The following is a 27,664-nucleotide window of genomic DNA, read 5'->3' as shown; positions in this document are numbered from 1 at the left end:
GACCTTCAGAACAAAGATAAAATAATTGCCACCATGATGACTTTCCAGATATTGTGGTCTCAGAGAACAGCAGAATAATTGTATATGTGAGCGTGCCAAGATATACAGCAGAGCAGAGGACGATCAGGAAAGGTCGATAGTTCAGTTCATACTGTGATGTGTGGAGCCCCAGCTTCCAGCAGCTGCTGTTTCACTGAATGCCACTTTAAGTCACGAGTGCTGAATCGAACAACTCTGTCGAACTCCTCACACCCAATGAATTCATATAATTAACAGAGCAGCATTTGTGGCGTGTGATCTTGAGCAAGTCATCTGTTTCAATTCTACTGCACAACATTTTTAAAGTTGCTGATATACCACCCTCTCCACTGTAAGTGAAAAAAATAGCCCATGAAATAGAAATGATAGTTTAATTCATGGTGAGAGGCTCCATGTGGATGAAATGTGAGTGTAACTTAGTGAACTGGGGGCTGAGAGTGCATTTTATGTAAGCTACAGTAGGTGATAGTTCAAGCAAAACGCAGGAAAAGGCTTCAACTGACTAAAGTGTTTGAGGAGGAGGCAATAAAAAAAAAGGCCGTGATGTACTGCGTTTTTTTTTTCAAATCGAGTTCAACACTTAATTTGCTGCAGGCAAGTAATACTGCATATATTTGTGTGTATGTTTATGTATGCTTTTTGATGCCAGCATACAAATCTATATCAAATGAACCAAAAGATTTCCATGCATGCTTTTTTGAAAATTAGATTTCCAAGTATCCACTTATTGGATGGAAATGTGGCAATATTACAGCACTCAGGCCGAGCTGTGGCAATACCGCACACGTTGCATCAAACTGGACCTCCTACACAAGTGACTTGGACCTGGATGTTGTGCTTAATCATACATCAAGTGTATTTGCTTATGGAAAGGAGCAGTTTCAAACAGAGACAAGCCTTGACATTACTTGACGCAGAATGCACATTACGACAGAAAACAAGGAGGCACTTTTCATGTTTAAGGCACAACAGATTCAACCTGACACAACAAACAAAACAGTCTCTCTCAAACTTTGCATTGCAGCTGTAAACGTATTAAACGTGCTTTTGACGATTTTGAAAAACAACCCTTCAATAATCACAAAATGCTATTTTAAGTACCAAAGAAAGACTTGTAAGGGTGTAAGAGGTCATGAGAAGTCTTTTTATGCCTTCTGGACTATTCATACTCTTTAAAGTGAGAAAACCTATATATAATAATAGCAGTTTACCTTTTCTAAAAATGTATTTATTTATCTATTTACAGATCTGTCCCCAGAGCTTCGCAGCAATGGGCAAAAGAAAGAAAGAATTTTATATCTCAGTAACTGCGGTTCAGTTTATTTTGTGGCACCTTCGTATTTCTAGTGGAATAAACTTGCAGTTTAGAGCTGTGAGTGCACATAGGAGAGATGGAGACCGAGGGCTATTGTCTCAACCAGCCGACCAACTAAATTTATATTGACTTTACCACTTACATGTTTGTTTCTATTGTGATAATTGGACAAAACAAGTCCTCGATGTAGCCTTTCCCCTTGATACTTTGTAAAGAGAACTCCCAGATCCCACACACACTTATCTCATTTCGCATTCAGAGCATTGTTGCTCATGAATTCATTATTAACTCTGCTGAAGTACTGTGCAAAGTTCATCTGTTTAATTAGACAATAGAGTGTTTTCAACTAATCTTCCTATTAAAGTGGAGAACAAATAGACCCTGATAGTCACAGGAAAAAAGAAAATACAGCCTTTAAAAAGCTGTGTCTCAGCCGTGACAGTTCTGTGAAACTGGACATTAACAGATAGAGAGAAAAAACAATCGAAAAGCCATTTCTGACTCTAATCAGCTTTAAGCAAATATAAATAATACAAGAAAACCTATTTAACAATAGATTTTCTGCTCCTAACTCTTATTACAGATGCAGAAAGGTGAGTATCACAGCCGAGAGAAGTTGACTTTCATTGTCTCAAGGGCTTCACGTGTCCCGTGTTCTGATCATATGTATATGAATGTTCCCGTAAACTGTATTGTGTCACGTCCTCCATTTCAAGCTGCATGAGTGCATCGTTTGAGAGCATTAATAGACATTAGGATATTAATATCTATATCACACAGGCTGTGATGCAGCTTTGTGCCATTTAATTGACATAATTCAGACCACAGTAGCACCTTAAACTAAGGGGGGTCTTTGAATCAGCAAAGTGCTTGTAATGTAATAAGCACTCTCTTCTAAATGGAGCCCTGACTCCATTTAAAAGAGGGCAGAAAATATGTGTGCACTCTTGCTTAAGGCTTTCATCTTGCATATAAATTACTCCAGCTGGAAGTGGGTGTTAAAGCACCACAGATTTCAGGTCTTAGGGCGTGCACTGTATCACTGGCCAAGGCTGCATTAATGACAGCGCGATGCCAGGGCTGCATGAAGTAAATTAAGCCAATTCCAAATAATCGGAGCGCAGATAAAATGTTCAAACCCAGGCTCTTTTGGCAGACTCAGGAGGCTTACGTGTGCTTCTGTTCTTTTTCTCCCTTCTTCCCGTTTCTGCATCCTGTCTCTGTCTAGATTCCACGGCAGCTGAGTGCTCTGACGTTGTACAGGTGTGAGCCGTCGCTTCTGGATTACTGCCATGCCCACCTGTCGCTGCAGCTCAACGTGGGCATGGAGCCCCCAACTCAGGCGTCTGGAGGTCCGGGGCCAGCCGGGTACCACCCGGGCCTAATCCCCTCCAAGCCTGTGCTGCCTTGCCCCCAGACCCACTCCCTCCACCAGTGAGCTGAGCACACTGTGATTCACTGTGTCCAAAATACTGTGCGTGTGCTGCACACATCAGTGGACCACCCAAATGAGACACCAGTCTGCGTGGGAGGGAACTGGGACTGGTGCAGACGCAAAAGAGACAATTCATGCAATGCAGAACATCCTGGAACCAGGGAAATTAAAATTTTAATATTCCACCCTGGAAATAACAGGGTAGAACGGTATTGATTAGTGAGCCTATGACCTGCTTGACCCGCAATGTCCTCAATTAGTAAGGAGGCTGAACAGAAGCATGACTTTCCACGCTCTGCTCTGCCTCTTGAGGAGTATTGCGGATAATAATTGAATGATTCTTTAATCTCCTTAAACATATTTCCTCAACCTCTCCTAATCTGGTCACCTCTTGGCTACGTCAGGTAAAGTAATCAAATGCAAAATGCTATAAACAGAGCAGGGAAACAGCACGATAAGCAAATAAGTAGCAGAACAAATGAAAGATCAACCAAGCTAAGACGTTTTCTGCTGCTTTTTCTAATCACGCTGTCAGTAAGAGGTCCCTCCCTGACTCAAGTCCCTGTAGCGTTTTTCAACTTGAGAAATGAGCCACTCAAATGAAATTACCCGAGACGAGAGAAACGAGTCAGAAAAAAGTGGACACTAATTGTCAAACACAATGTACAGCCTATACATCTTGCTGGCAGTAATTGTAAATTACATGGTGACTTTTGATTTCTTTAATGATTTGTGATGTGGATCACATTATGATTCATTTAATCAAGCTGAGAGACGAACAAACGGAAAATAAACACAGAGAACAGATCTTGCTGCGCGGGGACGTGCAGATATTTACTTTCATCAACCATTTTAATCACTTGTAGTCAATGGTTTTTGTTCTTGAAAATGTGATATTCAACCAATTATCTGACTGGGCACTCATATACTCAGATGTGAGCTTTTTACGAGATGTTATATGATAATATTTGGTAAATAAACTGTGTTAAGTGACCAGTAACAGTATCTTTCATCAGGATTGGTGGTATCAGCCCAAACAACTGTCTGCTGTATTTAGACAGTGCGTAGGTGGCTGGAGCGACTGAAGAGCACAGCACTGAAGGCAAGACTGTATAATAATGATGTCTGAGTGATCAAGACCCTGATGCTATCTTTCACTTGCTTTTTTCCTCCTCCTGTGACCGTCTGTGACTGTTAGCTGATGTAAAACAGTGTATTCAACTCATGGGCTTTTATACCAGGGAAGCAGCCTGTGTTCAACACGGTACCCAATTAAGGTTTTGGATATCAACAGACAGCGACTCCATGTTCTTCACACATGCACAGCACAGTGTGTCATTAAAAGTTAAAAGATCAAATTGGAACATTTGTCAGCAGAGAATTGACCGCTAGCTAAACCCTTCTCCTGAACAGCAGTAGTCCAGTCATAGCAGATCTTTCAAGGTTTAAACGCACATGTTGAAACATTGTACATGGAGCTGTAATGCACCATATTAGAGTGAGACAAGTCAGAAAAGTTCCATTTAGTTTAAAAAAAACCTGAAACACAGGAGCGAAAATGTCCCCAACATTAACCCTAACCGTCTTCAACTGTTTTTTATCTGCTGTATCTAAAATAAAATGCAAATGTTAGCATGCCTGGCTAAATATCTTATTAGCTAGACAGGTACCGATCATACTTCAGAGACCAAGGAGCTTTTTATTAGTTAACTAAGATGGAGTCTACTTTCTCCCAATATTCAGAGTCTACGCGTTCACGTTGCTAAACTCGCTTGACGAATCAAGAGTAAGTCTTATCTGTCAGTCATGATGTTTAACCCCAACAGCATCAAATAACAAAATAAAAACATGTGCCAGAAATATGAGCATTTGAACAAGCATCAGTCTTATAAGACCTACACCTGAAATGACCAAAACCATCTTTCAGAAAAATGTATTTGATTATTTAGTTTGGTCCATGTCCCAGCCACTAATATGGAGGCAAGGTTTAGGGCCTATACTGCAGTTGTATTTTGGCTTTACTTTTGTAAGCTGTCATGTCGTCCATCTTTTTTTTACAGTGTATGCTATTTACCCACCGCATGGAAGCCAGTCTTGGATTCTGACATAGTGAGGTAACGTTAGTAGCTCTGTCCTCTCTGTATTTTTCAACAGCTGTTGTGCTGTTGGATTTGGGGACATCATACAGCTACAGCTACCAAATCCTTTACCAGAGAAATCATAATTTTCAGCACCGTTCTCTTCTGAGTTCAAAAATACAATCAATAAAGCATAAATATAACTTATGTTTTGCTTTGCATAGCCAAAACTGTTATGTTTGATTTGTTATAAAAAATACCTAATATACCCAAGACAAGGGCTAACTTGATACACTATAAGAACTACTCAATTTCTTGATATCCACATTTGCATTGATTATTTGCTGGTGAGGATTCTCAAGTTTAGCCTGAGACAACAAGCTTCGGCTTCAGTGTTTTAGCAGAATTTTTTTACCGGCTGTGTACACAATTAAATTTGCAATAACATTTAAATGTCACTAACAACATAACTTCAACAGGGAAAAATCAATATTCACTGTAACGACATGAGAGGCGTATTTTGTGTTCTACTGTTTAAATCAAGGACCTATTGATTGAAACATTACCAAGAACACTGGCAATTAAATCTGCCCAATTATCACTGTAAAGTTTAGCCAGCGGTCAATTACATGGTGCTGAATGTTTTTTCACAATGTTTCTTTGGTCATCAGACAAAATGCTGATGAACAAGTGACAAAACAGAATCAATATCTTTCAAATTTATATATTTATTACATACTTGCTTTTTTGAATTTTATAGAGAATTAATTTACTTTTATTTCCTTAGGGAGACATAACATGTTGAGGGATGTACAATATTCTGCTACATGTCAAGGTCATTGTCAAAGCTCTGTCAATCATGCATAAAGTGTAATCTGAATATTTCAAAGCTGATTGTGTCCGACATCATAATTACAAATGAGTGAAGCTTTGACTGTGTGCATAATTGTATGTCATATTTTCAATGAATCTTCAACAACAGACATTTCGTAAATGCTCCGCCTGGTGTTCCTCTGTAAAAGGTAAAAAAAAAAGGAAGTGCAGAAAATATATCAGCTTATGACACCTGCACGTTCTGACACATGACAGATTCATGCTGCTGGAGGATTAACTGCGCTGTCGCCACACAGAGGAATCAGTCTAACGACACTGATAGAATGCATGCATGGCACTCTCCTCACGTGTTCAAAAGAGTGAGAGAATCAGGACAGGGACGAGCAGGACGTGCAACAGAATAGACCTATGGCTTCACAGGCATTTACACCAGCAGGCCAATGACTGGGATCAATTACCACTTCTGAAGCAGTTCTGTCAACAAAATTACTCACAAACTAGGAAAGTAATTATCACCCGCAGCACATCCTAAATCAACTGTGAGAGTCATAGAAACACAAGAGATGTACAAAATATTGTCATTCAGGATATTGCCTGAACCGGGGCACTGCTGTTTGACGTTTTTCTACGTCACAAAATTATTTTGGGATGGGGAGAGACTTTTTTAAATCAACAAATGCCGTCCTCTGAAACCTTGTGATTACAAAAGCCGCTAATACAGAATGAAATGAAATAGCCTGGAAAAACACAAGCCTGCAACAATTTTGAGTATTCACATATATGTCAGAGGTCACTCTGGAAAATCCTTTTGTAAAGAACTGTGTCTGAGCCGGTACAGTGCTGGAACAAAAAGCTCCAGACAAAGGATGACTGACATTATATCCCATAACAAGCTTAATTTTGAGAATTGAAAAGTGTCACTGTAATGGCAGGAGATGTTTTTTGGTTTGTTATTCACTTGACATTTTCTCTATTTGGACGACATAGTGGTCCCTCTGACAATCTGCTGGCACTTTCTTGGAAAGCAGATACAAGCTATTTTCTCGCTCCTTGGAGCTGTCAAAGTGAGCCAGACAATGTAACACTTTATATTATGTGGGCTTAAAATCCTGTCATCCCTCATTCTGTTCCATTGATTTCATCCAGTGATCTTCTGTCTGTGGGATTCATCCAGAGAGCTCTCCACATTTACAAAACTCATAAAAGCCCTATGAAGGAAAAAGCCGGGGGGCGGGGGGGGGTTCGCTTTGTCGTTTTACGTTTTGCAAGAAAAATAAACCTTTAAACGCTTACATACATTTTGTTATAAATGTCTTCAAACTATTTCAAATCTTTATCAGATTTACAATCATGAAATATACAATCAACTTTAACTATTAAGAATTGTTCTTGTTTAGGATGTTAATAAATTATTAAAACATTCTCAGTGTAGTTTGGAAAGAATCCCTCAGCTAAGGACTTCAACAAAAGCTAATTGTATTTAAGAGTTAAGCGGCTTCATTAGAAACAGATTTTGACAAATAATAATAACTCACTAATCATGAGTGGACAGAGAGCATCTGCTGATGAGCTGCATTTAATTTGCATAAAACTGCAGAGGCTTACAAAGTGATTCCAAAGAGTTAAAATATTAATGAATCCACAGTTTAAAAAACACTTTAGAACATGATTTAGTTCATTTTTAACTCATTCTGTAGGTGTCCAGCTAAGATGATTCCAAAGGCACAGAGCAGAATGATGTAGAAAAGAGTAAAGCAGTAAAAAGCTTAAATTGAAGCTGGATAACGTTACTGTTCATACACAGTCATACACAAAAAAGTCCCATAGACAAATCATGGTTGGATGGAGCACAGTGTCCTTGGTAGGACGGCACAGAGAGACCACCGCTCTCTGAAGAAAACCATCGCAGTGTGACTGAAGTATTTCTACAATGGTACTGAGAGAATATTTTGTGGGCTGATGAAACTAAAGTTGCTTCTAGAAATGCACTGAATTCCTGAAATTGTCTGGAGGAGCTGTGTAAGAGGAGAAAGCATCTGACGTCGGCCATCTCCAGCTGTGTTGCTCATATGTGAAGGCATTTCATGACTGAAAACAGCTTCAGGATGCCTGCAGCACTTTGTGTGACATAAAGGGGGAACTACATGGAAACATGAAAACATAATCCCACAGGTGAAGTGATTTGTTTGAGCATCATCTCTGGTTTAAAAGTGTTGCTGCCAAAGGAGGTTCAACCATTTATTAAATTCAACTATTAAAGAAATGTTTCTCGTTTATTATGAACATTTAGATTATAATTGTTTGTCTTAATATAGGCGTGTTGTGTTTTTGTAAACTTGTGATTTAGATGATCAGATCACGTTCTACAAAACATTAAGAAAACTAGATGATTCCAAAGGGTTAATTTCTTTCAGGGCTGTTTTTTCTGCTTCTTTGCAAACTCTTTTTTGGTTCAAATAACTCTTTGCACCTGTTTATTCGAATGAAAAAAAATAGTAAAACCCGATGTTTTTGCTCATTGTGTAGTCTGCTCTCCCCCTCAGAGTGGGTCACGAAACGAATGGGATTATTTACCTTTTAAAAGAGTAACAGCTGTTTGCTTCATGTCAAACCCGCAGAGGAAAAGGTGCCTTCATGTTCGGCTGCACCTCCAGCAGCAGTGTATTCGTCTTTGTCTCTTGCTCCGCTTCACCCTGGAGTTTATAGTGTGTTTGAAGTATTTTGATTTTAAGGTCAAGCGCAAGTTTCTGTGTGTCTACGTCCACATGCACGTTTCCCTGTCATTTTTCGAGTTGTGTTGCAGCTGCTGGCGGGAAGGGCAGCTGTGAACGCTTTTGATTTCCCCGGAGAGTTACACTACTGCTATGTCCACACTTTAAGATTACCTTTCCCATCTCACAGGCCCACTATGCCACTGGTGCAACTAGTATATTTTTAAACTGTCCCTGAAATCACGAGGCTACTTTCCTGATACTTTTCAGGGTCAACGGTGCAGCCACTTTTTAAATGTCCCTGTGACTCATAGCTGTGTTTGTCTCTTTTCAAGCCACTTTCATTATTTGAGCCTTTTGAAGTAAAAACAAATGAATATAAAGCTGGAGCAGCCGTGACTTCACAAATTAAATTTATCTTACAGTTGGATATTAGTTTTCAATTCTCTGTAGTGTCATTTAGGGACTGTGCAAACATTATCAGTGTGGTGAGAGTGGGGCTAAAACTTACTTTCACTTTGGGTAAAAAGTAAGGATTTCCCCATTGTGAAGGTTTTCTATGAACCTTTTCTTTATATTATATATAAAGAGTATGTGATAATGTAATATTAATTTAAAAAAAATTTTTGTCAGTGCAACTTAAATAAACATAGTAGACCACAATTTAAACCTAATATTAAGGGAACATCTAATTTGTTCCTTAAATGTACTGTAAACATCTTCCATCCCTTCATAATCCATACATCTTTTAAGGTTTGCAGGTGGAGCTGAAGCTGAACCCAGCTGACATTGGGCGAGAGGCGGGGTACACCCTGGACAGATCATATTGTATTGCATTGCGAAACACACACAGTATAGTATAGTAGCTTTATTTGTCAATTTCTTTACATGTACAGACATACAAAGAAATCAATATATCTTTTCTCACTCTCCCACGGTGAAACATAAAGTGCAGGGGGCACAACAGATAAGACAACAAGACATTCCTAATTCTAAGTAAACAGATTCAAGTACAGTACGTAAAGCAGCATAGGTTTTATGTAAAGTAAAGTGTAGACGTACGAAAGTGATAAAAATGATAAAAGTGCAAAAGACATATTGTTTGTTTCATAGTCCCGAGTGATTTGAGGAGGGGGGGAGGGGGATGGAGGATTTCAGCAGAGAGAGTTCAGCTTCCTGACAGCATGGTGAATTAAGCTGTTACTGAGTCTGGTTAAGACACAGGAAGACATGCAAACTCCACTCAGAAAGAACCAAGAACCTTCTTGCTGTGAGGAGACAGTGATGTGACTGTTGCTGTCCTCGGTGGCAAAGAGCACCTTTATGAACCAGGGCACAAGTGGAGGCTGTCTTTCTGTTTTTGTAACTATTTATGTAGCTTTTAACTAAATTACTAAGCAAGGTTGGAAAAAGATAAGCACCAGAAAAATATAGAGGACCCGCCCCTGCTCTTTGAAGGGTTAGGGTTAGAAAGAAAGAAAGATGACAATACCCTCTCCCTTGTCTGACCTACCTTTGCTCCCTGATTATTTTTGTAGAGTCCCTTACACGTTGTCATCTGGTTATTCAGACACAAATCCTACCAACAAATACATCCACAACAAGGATGTCAGCTTTACTCGGTGAAGATTACCACCTTAATCTAGCTCGCAACATGGAATTGATTCCACAGATGTCCAGAGCAGAGCAGAGCAAACACACCCACAAGAATCAGGTTTGAAATGTTGGCTGATGCTTGAGTTGGAGCGTGTTGGTACGAGAGGTGAAAGAAATAGCATGAAAAAAAAAGTCAGTAAACAATTCAATTCATTTGAAAGGACTGTGCCTTCCAGCTGTTTCAGTCACTGTCTTTGCTCTTGGTGCTTAGACCTGAAAGGCCGGATAACGCATTGTCAGTTGCTGCTATTTAAATAGTTGCAGAATTCATCTCCATCAATGCCACACTCAGTGTTGAAAATACAAATCAATTATGCTGAGCAGAGGCGTAGTTAAGCCGGTATTGTGTCTGTGTGCATTGTATTAAAGGCTGACTGCCACTCACTTTACCAGACACACGCTCACTTCAGGATTATAGTTGCACTTCGTGCTATGTAATGTGAAAATTCCCCATAAATCCAAACCCCATATGCATTAAACCTAGTTTTGATTCTTGCTGCGGTTTAGATTTACGTTGGCTTGTTTCAGGGATTTTTCCTACAAGAAACTAGCTCCGGCCTCACACCAACTCATGGATACAAGATTTAAACTAGCGTGGCAATCAGTAGAGCGTTCATTTCCACCAAGGCCAAACCGTCTCCATTAATTCAATCAAGCTGCACAGATAGAAATCTGTTCCCTAATCATGTCTGGTTGTTTTCCTCAAGATCCATTAATTATTTCCAGGGAAATCTGTTTAAAATAGAAAAAAATCAAGAACCCAAGGTGACTGACCTACTGGTTTTAACGGAATTTAAGTAAGTTAAGAATTGAGAAATAGGAATGACAAGGCAATTTACATGTGTTATTCCTATCCTCATGAGTGAATACTTAAGAGTTATTTCTTTCACTGAACCAAGGTCTGAATTGATAAGAGACATCTCCTCACTTTGCTATGCAGAGTTTTTCATGTAATCCCCGAGTTTTATCCGAAAGCTCAGAAAATAAAGTTATAACACTGAGAAGTCTTTCATCATTTTTGCACTCATTGATTCCTCCAGCGCTTAAGCAGAGATTTTGGCTGGGTGGAGCGGTCGTCTTCTGCAATACTGGACCAGGCTCTACAAGAGTAAGCGTGTGTGTGTGTGTGTGTGTGTGTGTGTGTGTGTGTGTGTGTGTGTGTGTGTGTGTGTGTGTGTGTGTGTGTGTGTGTGTGTGTGTGTGTGTGTGTGTGTGTGTGTGTGTGTGTGTGTGTGTGAGTAAGAAAGAGCGAGACAAAGTTTTACATCTGAAACAGGATGATGTGATTATTTTTCAGCCTTCCACTTTGCAGCCAAGGTTCCGACCTGAAGAGGAGGGATAATGCACAGTGTTATATTTAGCTATTTATTGATTCTGAAGCGACAGACAGGGAAACGATTAACAAACTGAGAGGCTGTAAGGTTTATAGAGTACTGTGCAGCATCTTAACAAACATGAAGAGGCGAGTCTGCTTTAAGCCGTTGCACTTACATAGAACATCATTGTCCTCTCTCTCTCTCTCTCTGATATCACTCCAGTGGAACTTCTTATTAAAACTAGCATAAGCTTGTCCATGTAGCTCATATATCCTCCTTCCATTGTGGTAAGTCTGGACCTGTTTTGTTAAAGGATTTAGAAGACGGCCTTGTCTATGTCAAAGCAGACACGGTCCAAGTAAGAGTTCAGCTTGTTAGTGCAGCCGTGGACAGCAGTAGAAGTAAGGCCACTTAAAGGAGGGAACAGTCTGAGATTTCGAAAATGAAGTCATAATATTTCAAGAAAAAAGTTGTTAACAGCTGATCAGCCTCACCTGCGAAAAAAAGAGGAAAACAAATGATCTTCTTAATGAATATGTTTTACCGATAACAAAATACTGGTGCATACCTTTCTTTTAAAATAAATAAAAGGAATGCTTTGGGGTTTCTGCCCGGCCCAACTAAAACGCTGTGTGTTTTCAAAATTCTCTGTTTTAGCGCCTCTAAATCTCTGCAGATGTGTGGGCATATCAATTGCAGAGTTTATGAGACAAAACTATGCATGTAGCCTTAATATTCTGGCTCATCAGCACCACATTCTTATAAGTATAGGAACTTTGAAAAGATTGTGTAAGAAACTGAGTCTATTTTGAAGAAAGAGCCACAGAGACCTTGAGGAAGTTGCATCTTTTGTGGTGGAGAAAATGTTTGGTACCGGGTCTATATATATAAATATATATATATATTCTTGTAGTATATACTCTATTGTTGGTTGTATATGCATGATATTCAAGATGATTTTGGACCCAGAAAGATTGGAACTCTTGGTTCTACTTGCTGCTTATTCCAAGAAAAACATTTTTTGTTCACACTTATAATATTATTACTTTTTCTTAATAAGTAACAACTTATTCTCATGATTTCACGACTTTATTCCAGTAATATTTATTCTTCTAATATTACAAGTTCCTTCTTTTAATACAACAACATTATTTAGAAAATCTCTGGAGTTTTCTTCAATATAGCCCCAACACTCCAGCGTATTGTGGATCTTAACCCTGATATCTGAAGCTACTTCTCCTGGTTGTCTCTGAGTTGACAAAGGCAGATTTATGACATTCAGGAGATTCCCACAAGATGGTGGTTAGGAAATAAGGTGATGAGGCATTCAACTGCCTGAAGTGGAAATAGGAAATTGGAGCAACCATTATTGTTTCTGCTAATAGTTTTAATGAGTGCTGTCGGTGTATATAGGTATTTCTATAACTCTGCTGTTTCTTAAGGTGTGAATCCTCCTTGCATAATAATTATGCTGGTCCCCATGCACTGCTCGGTGCACAGATTGGCATTTGTACAGAGGAAAAAAAGGTTGCTAGGCAATCCAATGCTTTCTAAGAAAAGGTCTGTATGAGATGTGGCAAAGACAGAGAGCTGGCAGTTGCTGGGTAAATTGCAAGTAGACAATCAAAGTCATATCACACTGAGCTTGGGAGTAGAATGAGAGGAGCAGGCTGCTGAACAAAGCTGTTTACCTCCTGTCCCCAAACATTGCAGCAAGTGCTGGATATCAACAGGCGACATGAACAATTAAGTACACTACATAAATTAGTCAGTGATTGATTATGTTGTTTTGAAAGAGAGGACGAGAGAGAGAAGAGCTCAGCATACATGACACCTTATTCAGGATATTACATGCTTATCCGTAATCCTTAACTGACTCAGTTAGAAAAGCTTAGGATGTGTCTCTGAGCAGGCTGCTTTGATTTTCACTGGGACAAGTGAAGGAGATGGCATAATTGGTTTCACACTCTATGGAGACTGAGTGACTCCCAGCACCCCCCTCTCTCTCAAGCATCTGAAAAAAAACCCAGCAGGAATAAATAATGGGCTGCTGATGAAACGGCACAAATGTCTGACACCCGACCAAGTTCACCCACTGACATGGCACGCCGGGGCAGGCCGAATTTAGCCGTCTTTCAGTTTAATACACAGGTGTGGCTGTGTGCCCTGCAGAGTGTGGGGGGGATTTATGGCTGGGAAGACTGTAGCTGTCATGTCCCTGCAGCAGCAGCACCACCACTGCTCAGCATCTCTGCCAAGGCGCAGTTTACTCTGCCAGCACTGCCCTTGCATCCCAATGAGCTGCATGCAGGAAGCGGCTAATGTTACAGCCTCTCATCATGTATCCTGGGATATGAGCTCAATTAACTCAACATAAGCAGTGTCAATGGGGATCAAAACAGATACAGGTCCTCCTGTTCAGCTGTGTCCATAATTAGAGTGTATGTAACAAACCAAGAGCAACATAAAAAAAAGGGCAGTATCAGATCAATGAGATTGATAGCGGTTATGCTGAATTTCTTTTGTTATGCATCTCTCCTTTTTGCCTGTAATCCATCTTTTCCTGACTGTATGCACTGGATAGGGCATTCGGGGTGATCTCCAGCGCCAAGAATAAAACCAGAGGATGCTCCATCAATTTTCGCTTGCTACACTGATTTACATCTCCCTGGCAGAAGGCAGTTCATGGCTTGCGGAAATCCGGCGTTTCCTCCTCTATTTTTCCACATGACTGGGAATCTGTCATGGAAGATGTAATCAAAAACTTCAAGGGAGGCTGCGGCGGGATCACTTCTGTTCGCGTTTAATTTGTTATCGTGACCAGAAATGAGTGAAAATAAGAAAACTGGTGTAAAGTAATAGGCGGATCTGATGCTTTTATAGTTTGTAATGATGAATGAGGATCAGAGCACTTTGAGCATGGAAAACCCTCTTTGTAACTGGCAAGGTCTCACCCGTGAGTTATCTGTTTAGGCTACACACAAACACCTGGCAGGAGGGAAACTCATTAGAGGGATCGGAGCTGAGCGGTGCACAACACTCATGTCCCTGAGATCAGTATCACATTAAGCTGGTGTGTGTGTGACGCTCCTGTCCCCTCTGAAAGCAGATCCATTTTGAAGTTCTTTGTGTGACACAATTCGTAACACACTCCTTCAGAGATGAATCATGGATTTTACAACTATTGGATGTTGCTTCTGTTGCGATATATCATTTCGATGTCACGTGTTAACATCACCCAGGCTGCAGATAAACGTACAGAATAAAAGCATTTGGAAATAAAGCAATTAGAAAAATGTATTCAGCCCCTGAAATTTATTGTAGTTGCATTGCTACGCTTGTACTACAATTGTTATAATGAGGCTGTTTTTGCGCAACAATTGTTGTTCTTGAATTTGTCATTAGCCCACAATGAAAACTGTATGTGTGAAGCCAGAATATAAATACAAATCATTTGTTCCTTTCAGGGTATGAAGCTGTTTTATTGTTTGTCATTCTCCTGTTCTTTTTGCATCTGCTGACTAAATTGATCTACAGCTAATGTCATGTTTCGCAATTATGTTGACAAGAGTAACACAATTAAATTAAAATCTTTTAAAAATAGAAAAAGAATCGTAAGCCGACACACATGTGGCTGGAAATGATTGTTCAAGTCTCACCATTTCAGCCATTTGTTCATATTTCCTCAGGAATACAAATGCTGCGATGTGCAGTGGAACGTTTAGCCTGCCTTGAACTGTTTAATAGTTGTTTTTCTCATCTGTCTTTTGGAGACTTTAGCTGCTGAAGCATGTTGGTTGTGTGTGAACCCCATGGGCATCGTGAGCACCGCAATGAACTGATTTATTAAAGTGTTGGTCTCACAGCGGCCACAAATATCCCCCATATTACAGGGGAGCTGAAGACTGTTGACTGGTGCATCCGTGACACACAAAAATGATAAATCACATCAAAAGCAGACGGGTAAGATTCCTCACACATACACACTGTCTGACGTTGGAACCCACCCACACACACACTGACGTACAACACTGGAAGAGTTTCCTGTCACTTTGTGTGAAAGACAAATGAGTGTTGAAAGGACACGTAAGTAGAAAGTGAATGGTGACTCTTAATTCTTCACATTCAACATCTTTGCTGTCAGATGTAGTTATTGCACCTTGTGATATGTGTGTTCTCTCTCGGGATGTAAAGTGATCTCCACCTGACGTCTGCAGAAACTGACATCACTTCATTTGCCTACGTCGGCATCATTAATGATGATGAGCGACAGTATTTTTACTACTGCAAAAACAGGATGCTGCTGTAAATCCTCAATGTTTCTGTTTAATGATGGCCTCACATCTAATTGTACTTCTGCTTCTCTAGAATACACAGGGATCCATTACACTTTGCATTCCATATTTATTTATTTTCCTACTTTAGTTACTTAGTTACAGAACAAGATTTAGAATGAATTATGTGTAACATTAATGCACTGATGATAATAATAATAATATTTTAATGTAAAATTTACATTATGAGGCCTTTTTAAAAGGGAAAAAATATGACTAGATATATTTTCTAACATTATGCTCATAAGTTAATCAATTTCTACTTCAATATTGTTCAATACTGTATTGCAACTGTCAATGTTAAATGTTGATATCAATACTTTCTCCACTACTGGGATATAGTGTGAAATGGAGGGGGAAAAAAGCTCCATTCAATTGTGAAGTATTGATTAAATTAACATTAGACAGAGTAATTGATCCCTGCTCTTCAACAATGTACCAGTATGAATAGATGATAAAAAGATGAAGAAAAACAAGTAGGAACTGAATGTAAATCTGGAGAGAAATTATGGTACAACTGCATGTTGGTCTTCTATTGTGAGCAATGTTATGTAACTTTACTTTACTGTATTACTTTATTTGACAAGGACAGTGCATATTAAGAATGTTCCTTAAAACATGCAAGAGTTAGTCACAGAGGCAAATATAAAAGCAGTGAAAACTAAAGAGACACAAATAAGACCTGCCTTACATAAAAGCGAGAGCAACAGCTCTAAAATACACAAAAGGAACAATATGACACAAATAGCAAGATAAATAATAAATCCTTCTTTCACAGGTTTCTGTACATAGTATGGACAGTATAGATACTGTCATTGTGTAACATTGCAATGCTAATATAGTATACAATAAATGTTTATTGTCTAAGTGATTAGTTTGTTTGTTAAGATATGTTTGTAGTGAACAATCTGAATTTATTTTCTTTTCAATAATACAATAATTAATTGGGTGTATGTCATCAGTTGTGAAAAGTTACAAAACACATATACACAATGAGGCACTGGAGTAGCTCCGTTTCAGAGTGAAATATTGTATTTTTTATTTAAATTTAATTGCTTTTACAGCTACAGCCTACATGTACTAGTTGGAGAATTACATACAACACATCTGACCAGCAGTATGAGCTGAGATTAAACATGTTCCAATACTCAACTACTATTCCTCTTACATGTTAATGCATCAATAATAATAATAATAATAATAATAATAATAATAATAATAATAATAATAATAATAATAATAATAATAATAATAATAATAATAATAATAATAATAATAATAATAATAATAATGATAATGATAACATACCTGTAGGATTTGTAATAAACACTTTTTACTTGGTTTTTATTTTATTGTATTTTCACGCCTACTTTGACTTAATAGTAGTCGACTTTATATATTTATATTTATATATATTACATAAACACTCCAGAAATCAGCACCAAGGATATCACTACATCTCGAGGATTACCACTGTGTGTTCAAAACCAAAGTCAGTAACTGTGAAATGTTTGGATGTTTGCTCAGGTGGCTGTTAAAACAAACATTCCTCCCCTGCTGGCGGATTTTCTCTGCCAGGGAAGTTTAACTAAATTTGAGAAACTATTGAAAAATAAGAAGAGAAAATTTGATAAGTTTTGTGCTTTGTGCATGAGGGTAATAAGTGACGGGGTGTTTTGCTGAACAAATTTTTGTCACACAAGATGTTCACTCAAAAAGTGCACAGAAGTCCCCTTAAAAGACCTTGCACAAAAAAAAGCACATGAAAACTCACATCTGTTAAGTACATGTCTATACTGCTAAGAGGTATGAATGAAGAAAAATTGATTCTTCTCTGTCGCGGGAAGAAAATCTAAATTGTTGGCCTTTTTTGGAGTTTCTGCTGCATTATATTATCTGTTCAAAATGTTCTTACAACAAGCCGTACAAAAACCTCTCACACCTGTCAGCTCCATAGATCACCCACACAATCTCTGCATTTGTCTGTCTGCCCTGAGTAACAGCTCATCAGCTACCAGACTCTGTGGACAACGACAACAGCTCACTCACCCACACACCCACACACACACACACACACACACACACACACAAACACACACAATCAAGCTTGCGGATTCACCGCCTCCACTGCCACCCAGACCTATGCACATCTATCATAATTATGCACAGCAGGAATTCAAATAGCTCTTGGTACTTCAGAGCAGAACCACATTGCACCAGTTTCCCTCCACATTATATAGCACAAACAAAACGAGCAACATAAAAATCTATTAAGGCTATTTTCATTTCCGGACTATATGACATTAGAAATGCTTCGCTTGCTTCGTCAAAAAAAATATTTTAAAAGTATTTTTCTGCTTTCTGTTGTTCTTTTATCTGCTTCACTGAATCTCATGAAAAAGTTGTTGCTCAGAAAAATTTGAAATACCTGGAGGCTGTATTGAGTTACAATGCAAACCCATCTCCATGATGCTTCTATCATAACCTGTGTGGGATATATGTCACCTCCTCTATGAGATTTTTCACACATCTGAAGGACAACTTCAAGCTGTGCATCCCTACCGGTGTCATGTCCACTTTTTCCAATTGCACCTGAGACGGACTTGACGGACGGCGTCCTCCAGCAGAGCCAGGCAGGCCTGTGTGGCTCTCTGTGGTAAAAGTTAAAGATAATGAAGAGACAGGAAGAAATGGTGGATCAGCACTACTCTGCAGAAAAACCTCTGTGCTGAAGCCAGCAACTATATCTTTTTTTAAACAATTTCATTTATTTTAGAATCCATTTACTTAATTACGTACCCTTGAAGTAATATCACTGGGGATGAAAATTTAACAAATGATTTTATTTACAGACTTCATAGACCACCAGCTGTTTGAGTTTGAGTGTGTGTGTGTGTGTGTGTGTGTGTGTGTGTGTGTGTGTGTGTGTGTGTGTGTGTGTGTGTGTGTGTGTGTGTGTGTGTGTGTGTGTGTGTGTGTGTGTGTGTGTGTGTGTTCTTTTATGTGTGTTGCTCATGGCCTTGAACAGCACTGTTTAGTCCAGAGGATAACAGGATCAGCGTAGTGTAGACTAAATGCAGCTCTGTGAAATTGAATCAGCTTGAATTGTGGGGTTTACGTGTGGAGTTTGGCCGCGACGACTGCAATTCTGTCTGCAAGTCTTAGATTGAAATATTCAGTCATGGGGCGTCATATAAGACACCCAGTAATGAAAAAATATGATTTTCTTTTTCTTGAAGATTGGATAATTCTCAATCTACTTTAGTTAATCCATTTGGATATTCCTTTCAGGGAGACACCAAATGTTGCATGACATGCAAAGTTCAAAAATGAAGAATATACATTTCATTTAAGGCCAGGTCATTTGCTTCTGTTGCAGTAAGTCCATACATAATAAAAGGAAATGCACACTTGATATCGCCGTAGGGACAGGGAAGGAAGACGGGACGAGAGGAAAGATGAGAATCGTAAATGCGAATCACAAATCATAAAGTTTTAACTCCTTGAAAATGGAAGGTTGGATGAAACTCGGGGGAGATTAAGTGAGATTAAAAATGCTTAATACCTGGCAGCTCATCACTGGGGCAGCTTTCCATGAAGCAGTGACACGAAAGGTGACTTTGACACAAAGAGTGGAGCTGTGGATAACACTGTCATGGAGCACAGCTTTTTTCCAATTATAGCAACAACATCTAATAAACTACAAATGCTGTGGCCAGTGGGCTACTTTTGTAGCCTCCTCCTAAATCATTTTCATATATTGTTTGGTTTGAGAAAAACAAACTGCGTACACAATCTGTGATTTCAGATTTTAAAGGACTAGTGCAGTGCCCGTTCTAAACCTGCCTGTTTTGAATGGACTGTTCTACAATATACTATCACTTTTTATTGTTTGTGTGCAGAGATTATTATGTACGTCCTACCTGGTGTATCTGCAATGAAGATATTATAGGAAATGTTTTTCACAAATTGAACTAATTAGCTTTATTACTGTTCACGTGTGTGGCTTTTATATACATCTGAATAATTGACTTAGCTGGTGTTATTTTCGAACACATTGCATGAAAGCTATTTCAGAGATCTGCTTAACAAGCAAAACAACTGTCAGACTCAATTTCACAACTTTTCAAAAATAAAAGTTCAGTAATGAAGCTCAACATAAAGCATTGCAGTATAGGTAAATGTCGTACCTATACTTTGCAGTTTCAGTCCAATATGGTGAAATAAAAATAATCAAATTATCAAATTGATCTGGTGGGACAGATATTGTTGGCTGTTGTTTGGCCAACAGGCTGCCCATTGCTGACCAGTGCTGTAATGTTTCCGAGGACGTGTTTTACTCAGACCACAGACTACAAGTCACTGATGGTCTTTTTATTCTTATGTTATTGATACTGAACATATTGCATGTCCAAATCATATCAAATTCAACAAGGCATTCACCTGGAACCTTACACATGCCAGATAAGTTGAATGGTCCTCAAGATGTGTTCCGAATACAAACAGGAAGATTAATTTAAGGAATTAGTAGGTAGATAGATAATGGTTTTAAGGTCCTCAACACTGCCTGAGTGTCTACACTTAAAATAGTATTTATTAAAGCAATGTTCTTACTGTCTGAACCAGTCATTCTTCATTTTTGGTTCTTTTATCAAAACCTATAACACCAGATATATATTGAAAGTGTCTCTGATCACAGTGGGTTGCACAGAGGCTCCATACACTGTAAATGATGGCTCTATATCTTAGGCTTTCATTGACCTGGGCGCAACCAGTCCATGTTCAATTTCCTCCCACAGTAATGTTCCCCCTGAATTAAATGGGTTTGTGGAATTGAGAATATAGGAAACCATTTTGGAGAGATAAAATTATTTTTGGTACAGTGGGAGCAAAGCGTATATCCTCTTCTAAGTGATTTCAGGGGGTACAAAAATCAATAGCTCTCTAGTTGCATTTCTGCCAAGTTGATGGAGGTGGTTGAGTACAGGTGCAAAGATAGATCAAGTTGGAAATCAATCAAATCCGAAACATTCCATTTGAAAGGCGAGAAATGTAGGGCACTGAAGTGAGCAGGAGTCAATTTCAGAGCTCCAGAGCTTCTGTCGTGCAGGAGAAGCAAATGCCACCTTGTCTTGGAGGATAGGGACGTTGGTTTAAAAATATTGCAGGTGAAATTATAGTTTAAATGGTAATCAGCCATTTTACAGAGTTAAGGCAGCGAAAATGTTTCTAATCTTTGGATGACTTGCCGTCAGAAAATGTGAAATCACAGCATTTTAATACAATAATACATTTAATCTACTTTAATCTACTTAACAGGTGGGGTGGGTATTACACTGCCTCAAGAGTCTGTTCATACCCAGCACTTGAAAAGTCTCGAGTGGGAATGGATTCCAGGGTTTCAGGTTTTTTATTTTTCTGCCTCGAGTGACAAGACAGATTTCCTCCCCTGTTTCCTTCCCCTTTGTTTTGATGGTTTTCAGGCAAGAGTAATGCCTTACACTGTGCTTCTTTCCTTTATCACTGGACGTGACCTTTGGGTGGGTTCAGAAAAAAAGACTAACACTTACCTTGGAAATGTCACAAAACCATCCTGATATCTTTATAGTTGTGTATTGGAGGGGGGAGTGGGGTGACACCAGAGGACGTGTCCTGCAGGGGTGACAAGAAATCATCCACATGTTTTTGTGCATACCTGAGATACATTATTGTGTTAATAAATGGCCCTAAAGTTGGATTCTAATTTGAACTCTTTATATTTCGCAAAGGTTATGTGAAAATTACATAATTACATTACATTTAGCTGACGCTTTAATCCAAAGCGACTAACAATAAGTGCATTCAACCATAGGGTACAAACCCAGAACAACATGAATCAAGACAGTACAGTTTCTTCAAGAAAGCCAAACTACAAAGTGCTGTGTGAGTGAAATCATCTGTTTCCACATATTCTTACTGCATTTGTCTTTGTTTTACAGGACACTATTAACCTATAAACATCAGCAACAAAATAACTTCTCTCCTCGGTTGGGTTTTGACAAAATAAGTTAATTAAATGAGACAATTCACTGTGGTTGTTTATGATAAATCATACAATGTCCTTTACAAAAGATTATGACACATATTAAAACATGACCATGTCTAAATCCAAGTCATTTTACCTTTAAAATTAATAATGTCAATTAGAAAGTGCAGCATAGACATACACAAGACGGCCTGGAATTATTAACAATCATTTGACAGCCTAAATAAACTAGAATCTGCTTTATAGTGTGGAAGTATAAAAATAAAGCAGCCCAATTAAGTGCAGTGAATAGACGTAGTCATGTAAATAGCTCACCAGAGAAATTTTAAAATTAATATTTTTTGATTTAGGCACAGATATAAATAAATGCTAAACAAATAAATACCACACAACAACTGAAAAGGTACCACATTGTTAAAAATGGAAAAGATCAATTGTTGCAGGGGGAGAAATGTGAATGTGTGAATGTGTTTATATGTGAGTTAAAGTATTGACTTCCTGTGGAATGATTAAAAATGTTTGGAAGGTTTTCTTAAACTTTACAAAATACAGGAAGATCTCCAACAGTATTTTGAGACCTGACCTCAGGTCTGTGCCAGATGTCGAGCACCACCACTTTGCTCCACAGGTCAGAGAAATCGAGCGGGTTTGTACTTGACAAGTACGAATACCTATTTGTGAGAGTAGCCATAATTGCGCCGATAGGAACCATTACCAGTCCTTCCCAGGTGAGATTATCAAGTCAATGGTGTTGAACTAATGACCAGAACATTGAGCCCAGACCTCTGCGAGCTGCTCAGTGCCTGAGCTGCAGAGGCACCAATCAGCCTTTTCTACAGCTTCTGGTGAAAACTCGAGAACAAATGAATGGCACTTAGACCAGCAGAGAGTGAAGATTCAGTCCCCAGTCAGAAGAATGATTCACACTTCCACTTTGAATTGTTTGAGTGAGAATCTCTAATAGTCCTCATTGTTATTTCATGTTTCACAGGACCAAAATGTTTGTCTGCTCTAATCAATATTTTTATATTAACAATGCAGTGACCGTGTGAAAAAGGTTACCGTTAATGATGAATCCATAGACTGTGTAAAAGATGAATGATGTGTCACTGTTTTCCTCCCACTCTCGAGGAATGAAACCAAAAATATCCGACACACAAATGCTGTCATCTTACACATTTGGAGCCTCCAGGTATAATTGTGCGCACCTGACCAATCATATCCTCAGTCTCAGCTGTCAATCTTGATGTTTCACCGTGTTTTTATAGCTTAAAATAAATGAATTAAAACTTCAATTTACCAGAAAAACATCGTACACCATCACACATCAGTGCAATAAGCTATAATAATAATCTTTGAGAAAAAAGGACCTATTTTGCAGCCAGCCACCAGGGGGAGACCAAGATGCTTTAGCTTCACGTTTAAATAGCCAATTTCCCTACAACTCTATGAAACATCTTAGCACCTTGAGCAAAAGGTTTCGGTTTATATTCATTTTCAGGCTTCACCTTTTTATTTTGAATCCAGGCTTGTTGGTTTGTGCACATGCCCCATGGAAAAAGCAGTTTGGAAATTCATAGCACAACTTATATGTCCAATAAATTAAAACTTCAATTAACCAGAGAAACATCATACACCATCACACATCAGTGCAATAAGCCATAATAATAATCTTTGATGAAAAAATAACCTATTTTGCAGCCAGCCACCAGGGGGAGACCAAGATGCTTTGGCTTCACGTTTAAATAGCCAATTTCACTACAACTCTATGAAACATCTTAGCACCTTGAGCAAAATGTTTCAGTTTATATTCATTTTCAGGCTTCACCTTTTTATTTTGAATCCAGGCTTGTTGGTTTGTGCACATGCTCCATGGAAAAAGCAAAGTTAGGAAATTCATAGAACAACTTATATGTCCAATGCTCTCACATATTTGTCAAAAACAAGATGAAAGGCTGTATGGTCTGTAGTATTCCACATTCAGACACCAATTACTAAACCTGTATGCACTTTGTAGCTTCTAGAAAGACAGACGATTGAAAAGTGTAAAACCCGCTGATAGGTTGCTAGTCAAACTGGAGATAATGTTGTTTCTCTTTAATAAAGCACTCCCTCTCCACCTTACACACGAGCAATATCAATTTAAGCTACGTCTCAACAGAGCCGTCATCCCAGCTGCCTGGTTTCATGTTGGAGTCCTATACGTGATTAGATGAATGATAAGAATGATACAAAGGAGCAGCTTGTGTATCTGGTAAGGCTTTAATAGCACAACATCTGCTCACCTCAAAATAAGAACGAATCATAATCTCACACCTGCTGCTTGCTTTCACTCAACTGCACCGTCAGATAAATCTCACGGATTGGCACACCAATGCACACACACACACAAACACACACACACAACAACTGTCACAGTGAATCCAAACGTCTGAGGCCAAACATCTGGAACTAATGCTCAAGGAGAGACTCTCAGATTGTATTGAGTTATCCTCCTTCTCAGAAGAATTCTATTTGGTCGACACTTTAGAAAGGGGAAACTCGACTCGACATCTGCCGCACATCACCCTGAAGCAGCATTACATGAAGTGTAGCTGTCCTGTTTTTGAGAGCTGAAATGAATATTATGTTTCCAAGGCAATCCTGTTAGCACGGCCTCATCCGACTCAGGCTGGTAGACTTGAGGACTGGTCTTAGAAGCAGTTTGAGGATAACCCAGTTTGAGTCTCATAAACACCACACATTCTGGTCGCTAAGTCTTTGGCCAGAGCTGAGGATTTCAATATGTTGATCTATCTGTGTCACTGACACTCTGGTCTCTAAGTCGTTGCTGCTCTCACCAAGCACATTAAGGTTGATATAATGAAAGATTGGAAAACAACACAGCAAAGCAGCATGAGTCATCCAATTGTAGTCAACACTCTGGGGGCCTGCAGTCTCACATGGCTTCTGAAGGCTGTCAGTGTTGGATCCTTACCAGTGTGCTTACATCTGTTCCTCCTGTCTGTGTGGGTATTAGAAGTTTTTATGCAGCAGCTCAAGTTTCACTTTTCATTTACCCAGCTTTGCAACCATGTCTTTCTGCTGCTTTGCTTTCTGTTTGTCTTTCATACAACAGTCTAAATTGTCCGGATCTTTAAACAAAATGGATGAAAATCAGTAACAATTGCTCGTCTAGAACAGCTGAATTGCAAATTAAGGTTAAAGGGGCGATATATAAGTGTTACCTTTTGCTACATAGTTTATTAAAATACGACAGTTTTAAGCCTCTGGTATGATATGCAGTGGTGGGAAGTAACAAAGTAGAAATACTTTGTTACTGTACTTAAGTAGATTTTTCACATATCTGTACTTTACTTGAGTATTTCTTTTCCTGACGACTTTTTACTTTTACTAGTTACATTTGAACAAAAATATGTGTACTTTCTACTTCTTACATTCTCAAACTGGCTCGTTACTTGAGCAGCGGAGGTTGGCGCTGCACGCACGCCTCTCTCTCTCTCTCTCTCATCTAGGGTTCAAAATTTGTAAAATTATACATTATATACATTATATTCATATTGTTGTTATAATTTTTCAGTCAGTTGAGATAAATCTTGAGGAGAAACATTTTGGGTTGTTTTGTGTCTGTATAGGCCTACTATAAAAAGCACTTTGCATTTTTAATTTTGGTACTTGTACTTTTACTTTTGATACTTAAGTACATTTCAACACCAGATACTTTTGATACTTAAGTACTTTTAATATGAGCTACTTTAAGACTTTTACTCAAGTCATTTTCTGACAGGTGACTTTTACTTTTACCGAAGTCACTTTCAGGTAAGATATCTGTACTTTTACTCAAGTATGGCTTTCAAGTACTTTATACACCACTGATGATATGTCAACCATCTTGCAACACTCGCCCTTCTATTGCTTTACTTGAGTTAGCATGCTAACCAGCTAGCCCTGGCCCAGCTGGCCTGTCTCGTCTCATCACTTTCCAATATTGAGTCACTGTAGTGTCCAGTCGGGTCTCTAAAGAAGAAGAACTGCTCAGAGGACATAATATAACCTCTTGTCTTGTAAATGCAATGATGGCTGGAGCACTTGGCAAACGACTGTCACTGCCACCCACTCCTGGCAAGAAACCACATTCAGCAACAGAGAAAACTTACGTATAGCAGCCGAAAGTAATTATAGGTAAAATGCCACAGATAAATTACCCTCATCCACTTACACAGCGTTCATCACACAGTACAACACATTAAGGCTAATTGATAATTTTTGCCATTTGGGCGGTATTAATTGAAAAGTCATCACTGCCAGCCATGCACCAAATGACCACATTAACTGTCAACATTATGTTTGACACTCTCCCTGATGAAGTAGTGCTTGGGGAGCTCTCAGTGGGCTCTTAGAAACACCAGGCAAGAGAGACAAGAGACACGCTAAGCTTGTGTGTGGGCTGTCAGGCCTAAAGTCAAAGAACAAATTGTCATCTCTCTGCATCACTGCTGCTAATCACCGATGGATGGGTCTGCCATGTCATCCCGGATTTGTCTGTGCTGCGATGAAACTGCACAAACTTCCGTTCTGTGTCACAGGTTCAGACAGCGATGAAACATAAAATAATAAAGGATCCCCTTAGTCTATTTAGAAAAGAGCGCTTACATGCTGTTTCCCTCTATTTGCACCTCATTTCTGTTTGCAGCACATCTATCATGTTATATCTGCAAGATATTTTCACCCTCGTTGCTCCCCGGGTTTCACCCTGTTTGAGTATCTGAGCTTGTGTTTCAGAATAGGTAGCCTAGGGAATAAAATGCAGATTCCTGTCTCCTTCGGTACTCTGTGCACTCACTCATGCGCAGCTCTGTGCACCGTGTTGCTTGTAAAATGACAGCAGCGCTTCATTTTAACATAAAGGTAGATGCCAGATCCCTCTAGAAATTCTTTGACCTGTATGTTTGCTCAAGGATTATGTGACATTGTGCTATGTAGTCGGTTTGGGAGTCAGAAATAGCTGAAACGGCTTTAAAATCTGGTACTTTTTTCTGAAATGTTTGAAAAACGAGTCAACATGAATAAGTATCTGTCCAAGAATCTACTGACATAGACAGTCAAGCAAACTGCGCTTTCAGAAAGAAATATAAATTATGAATTATCACTCATACTACATACAAGAACACCCCCAGTTGAGTGTGATGATATTTTGTGAAAAATAACAAATAATAAATGACTAAGCCAACTGAGTTGGGAAAATGAAATAGAGCAGAGTGGGGGTTATGTGATAATCAGTTCTTTCATACTGAGACGAGAAGACAAATCAGTTTTTCATTCAGTTTATATTTCTCCTTTCATGTTGAAACCAATATAGTGCAATGAGGAGTTGAAACTGGAAATGCAGACTGAATAATGACGATAATGTATTGAATGACAGATAAGGGTTAACCTTATATTCACAGTGCAGCGTGTGGTGCCCTCTGTGGATGTGTCCCTGATGCGAAAAAAGTTTGACTTAATCCCACTTCGAGGACATTTCTGGATCTGCCAAATGTCTCCAGGGAACCTTTCCTCTGAAAATGCCTGGGAGACTTGAGTTAGAGCCTCTGATGTGACTTCCTCCACTGAACCTTATTTCCATTTTGGCTTCACTGGTAACGGTGGATAGTAGCGAGGAGAGAGACAGATGGTGCTAATATGGTGAAGCGAGGTGCAGGGCGCGCAGCGGGCTGTGCACAGTGGTAGTGCAATTTGAGTATTTTTGTGGGTGGAGCATATGAGGCCTGCCCAGAGTAGGACAAGGAGGAATTCCTTATCATAAAATATCAGTGGTTGGTGAGGGGGTGAAGGGAAATATTAGGTTTATTAGCTTAACCAGCTAAGGGGCTTAAAGTACCTGTGAAATTTTAGCTTAAAAATGCCTCAACTCCAAATGA

The 27,664-nt window shown here is 39.0% G+C and overlaps 1 protein-coding gene across 1 annotated transcript in view; it reads left to right on the top strand.

Annotated features, from left to right (window-relative positions):
* LOC133002360 (leucine-rich repeat transmembrane neuronal protein 4) overlaps nucleotides 1-2,792 on the top strand; it is a 41,637-nt gene extending 38,845 nt beyond the window's left edge. Inside the window, exon 3 of the mRNA XM_061072156.1 lies at nucleotides 2,583-2,792. Coding sequence (XP_060928139.1) covers nucleotides 2,583-2,792 — 210 coding nt within the window. The remainder of the gene's footprint in view (nucleotides 1-2,582) is intronic.
* Nucleotides 2,793-27,664: the final 24,872 nt, after the last annotated feature.

The sequence above is a fragment of the Limanda limanda genome, chromosome 5, assembly GCF_963576545.1.
Source record: "Limanda limanda chromosome 5, fLimLim1.1, whole genome shotgun sequence".
Taxonomy (NCBI): domain Eukaryota; kingdom Metazoa; phylum Chordata; class Actinopteri; order Pleuronectiformes; family Pleuronectidae; genus Limanda; species Limanda limanda.
This window is presented reverse-complemented; position numbering and strand designations above follow the sequence as displayed.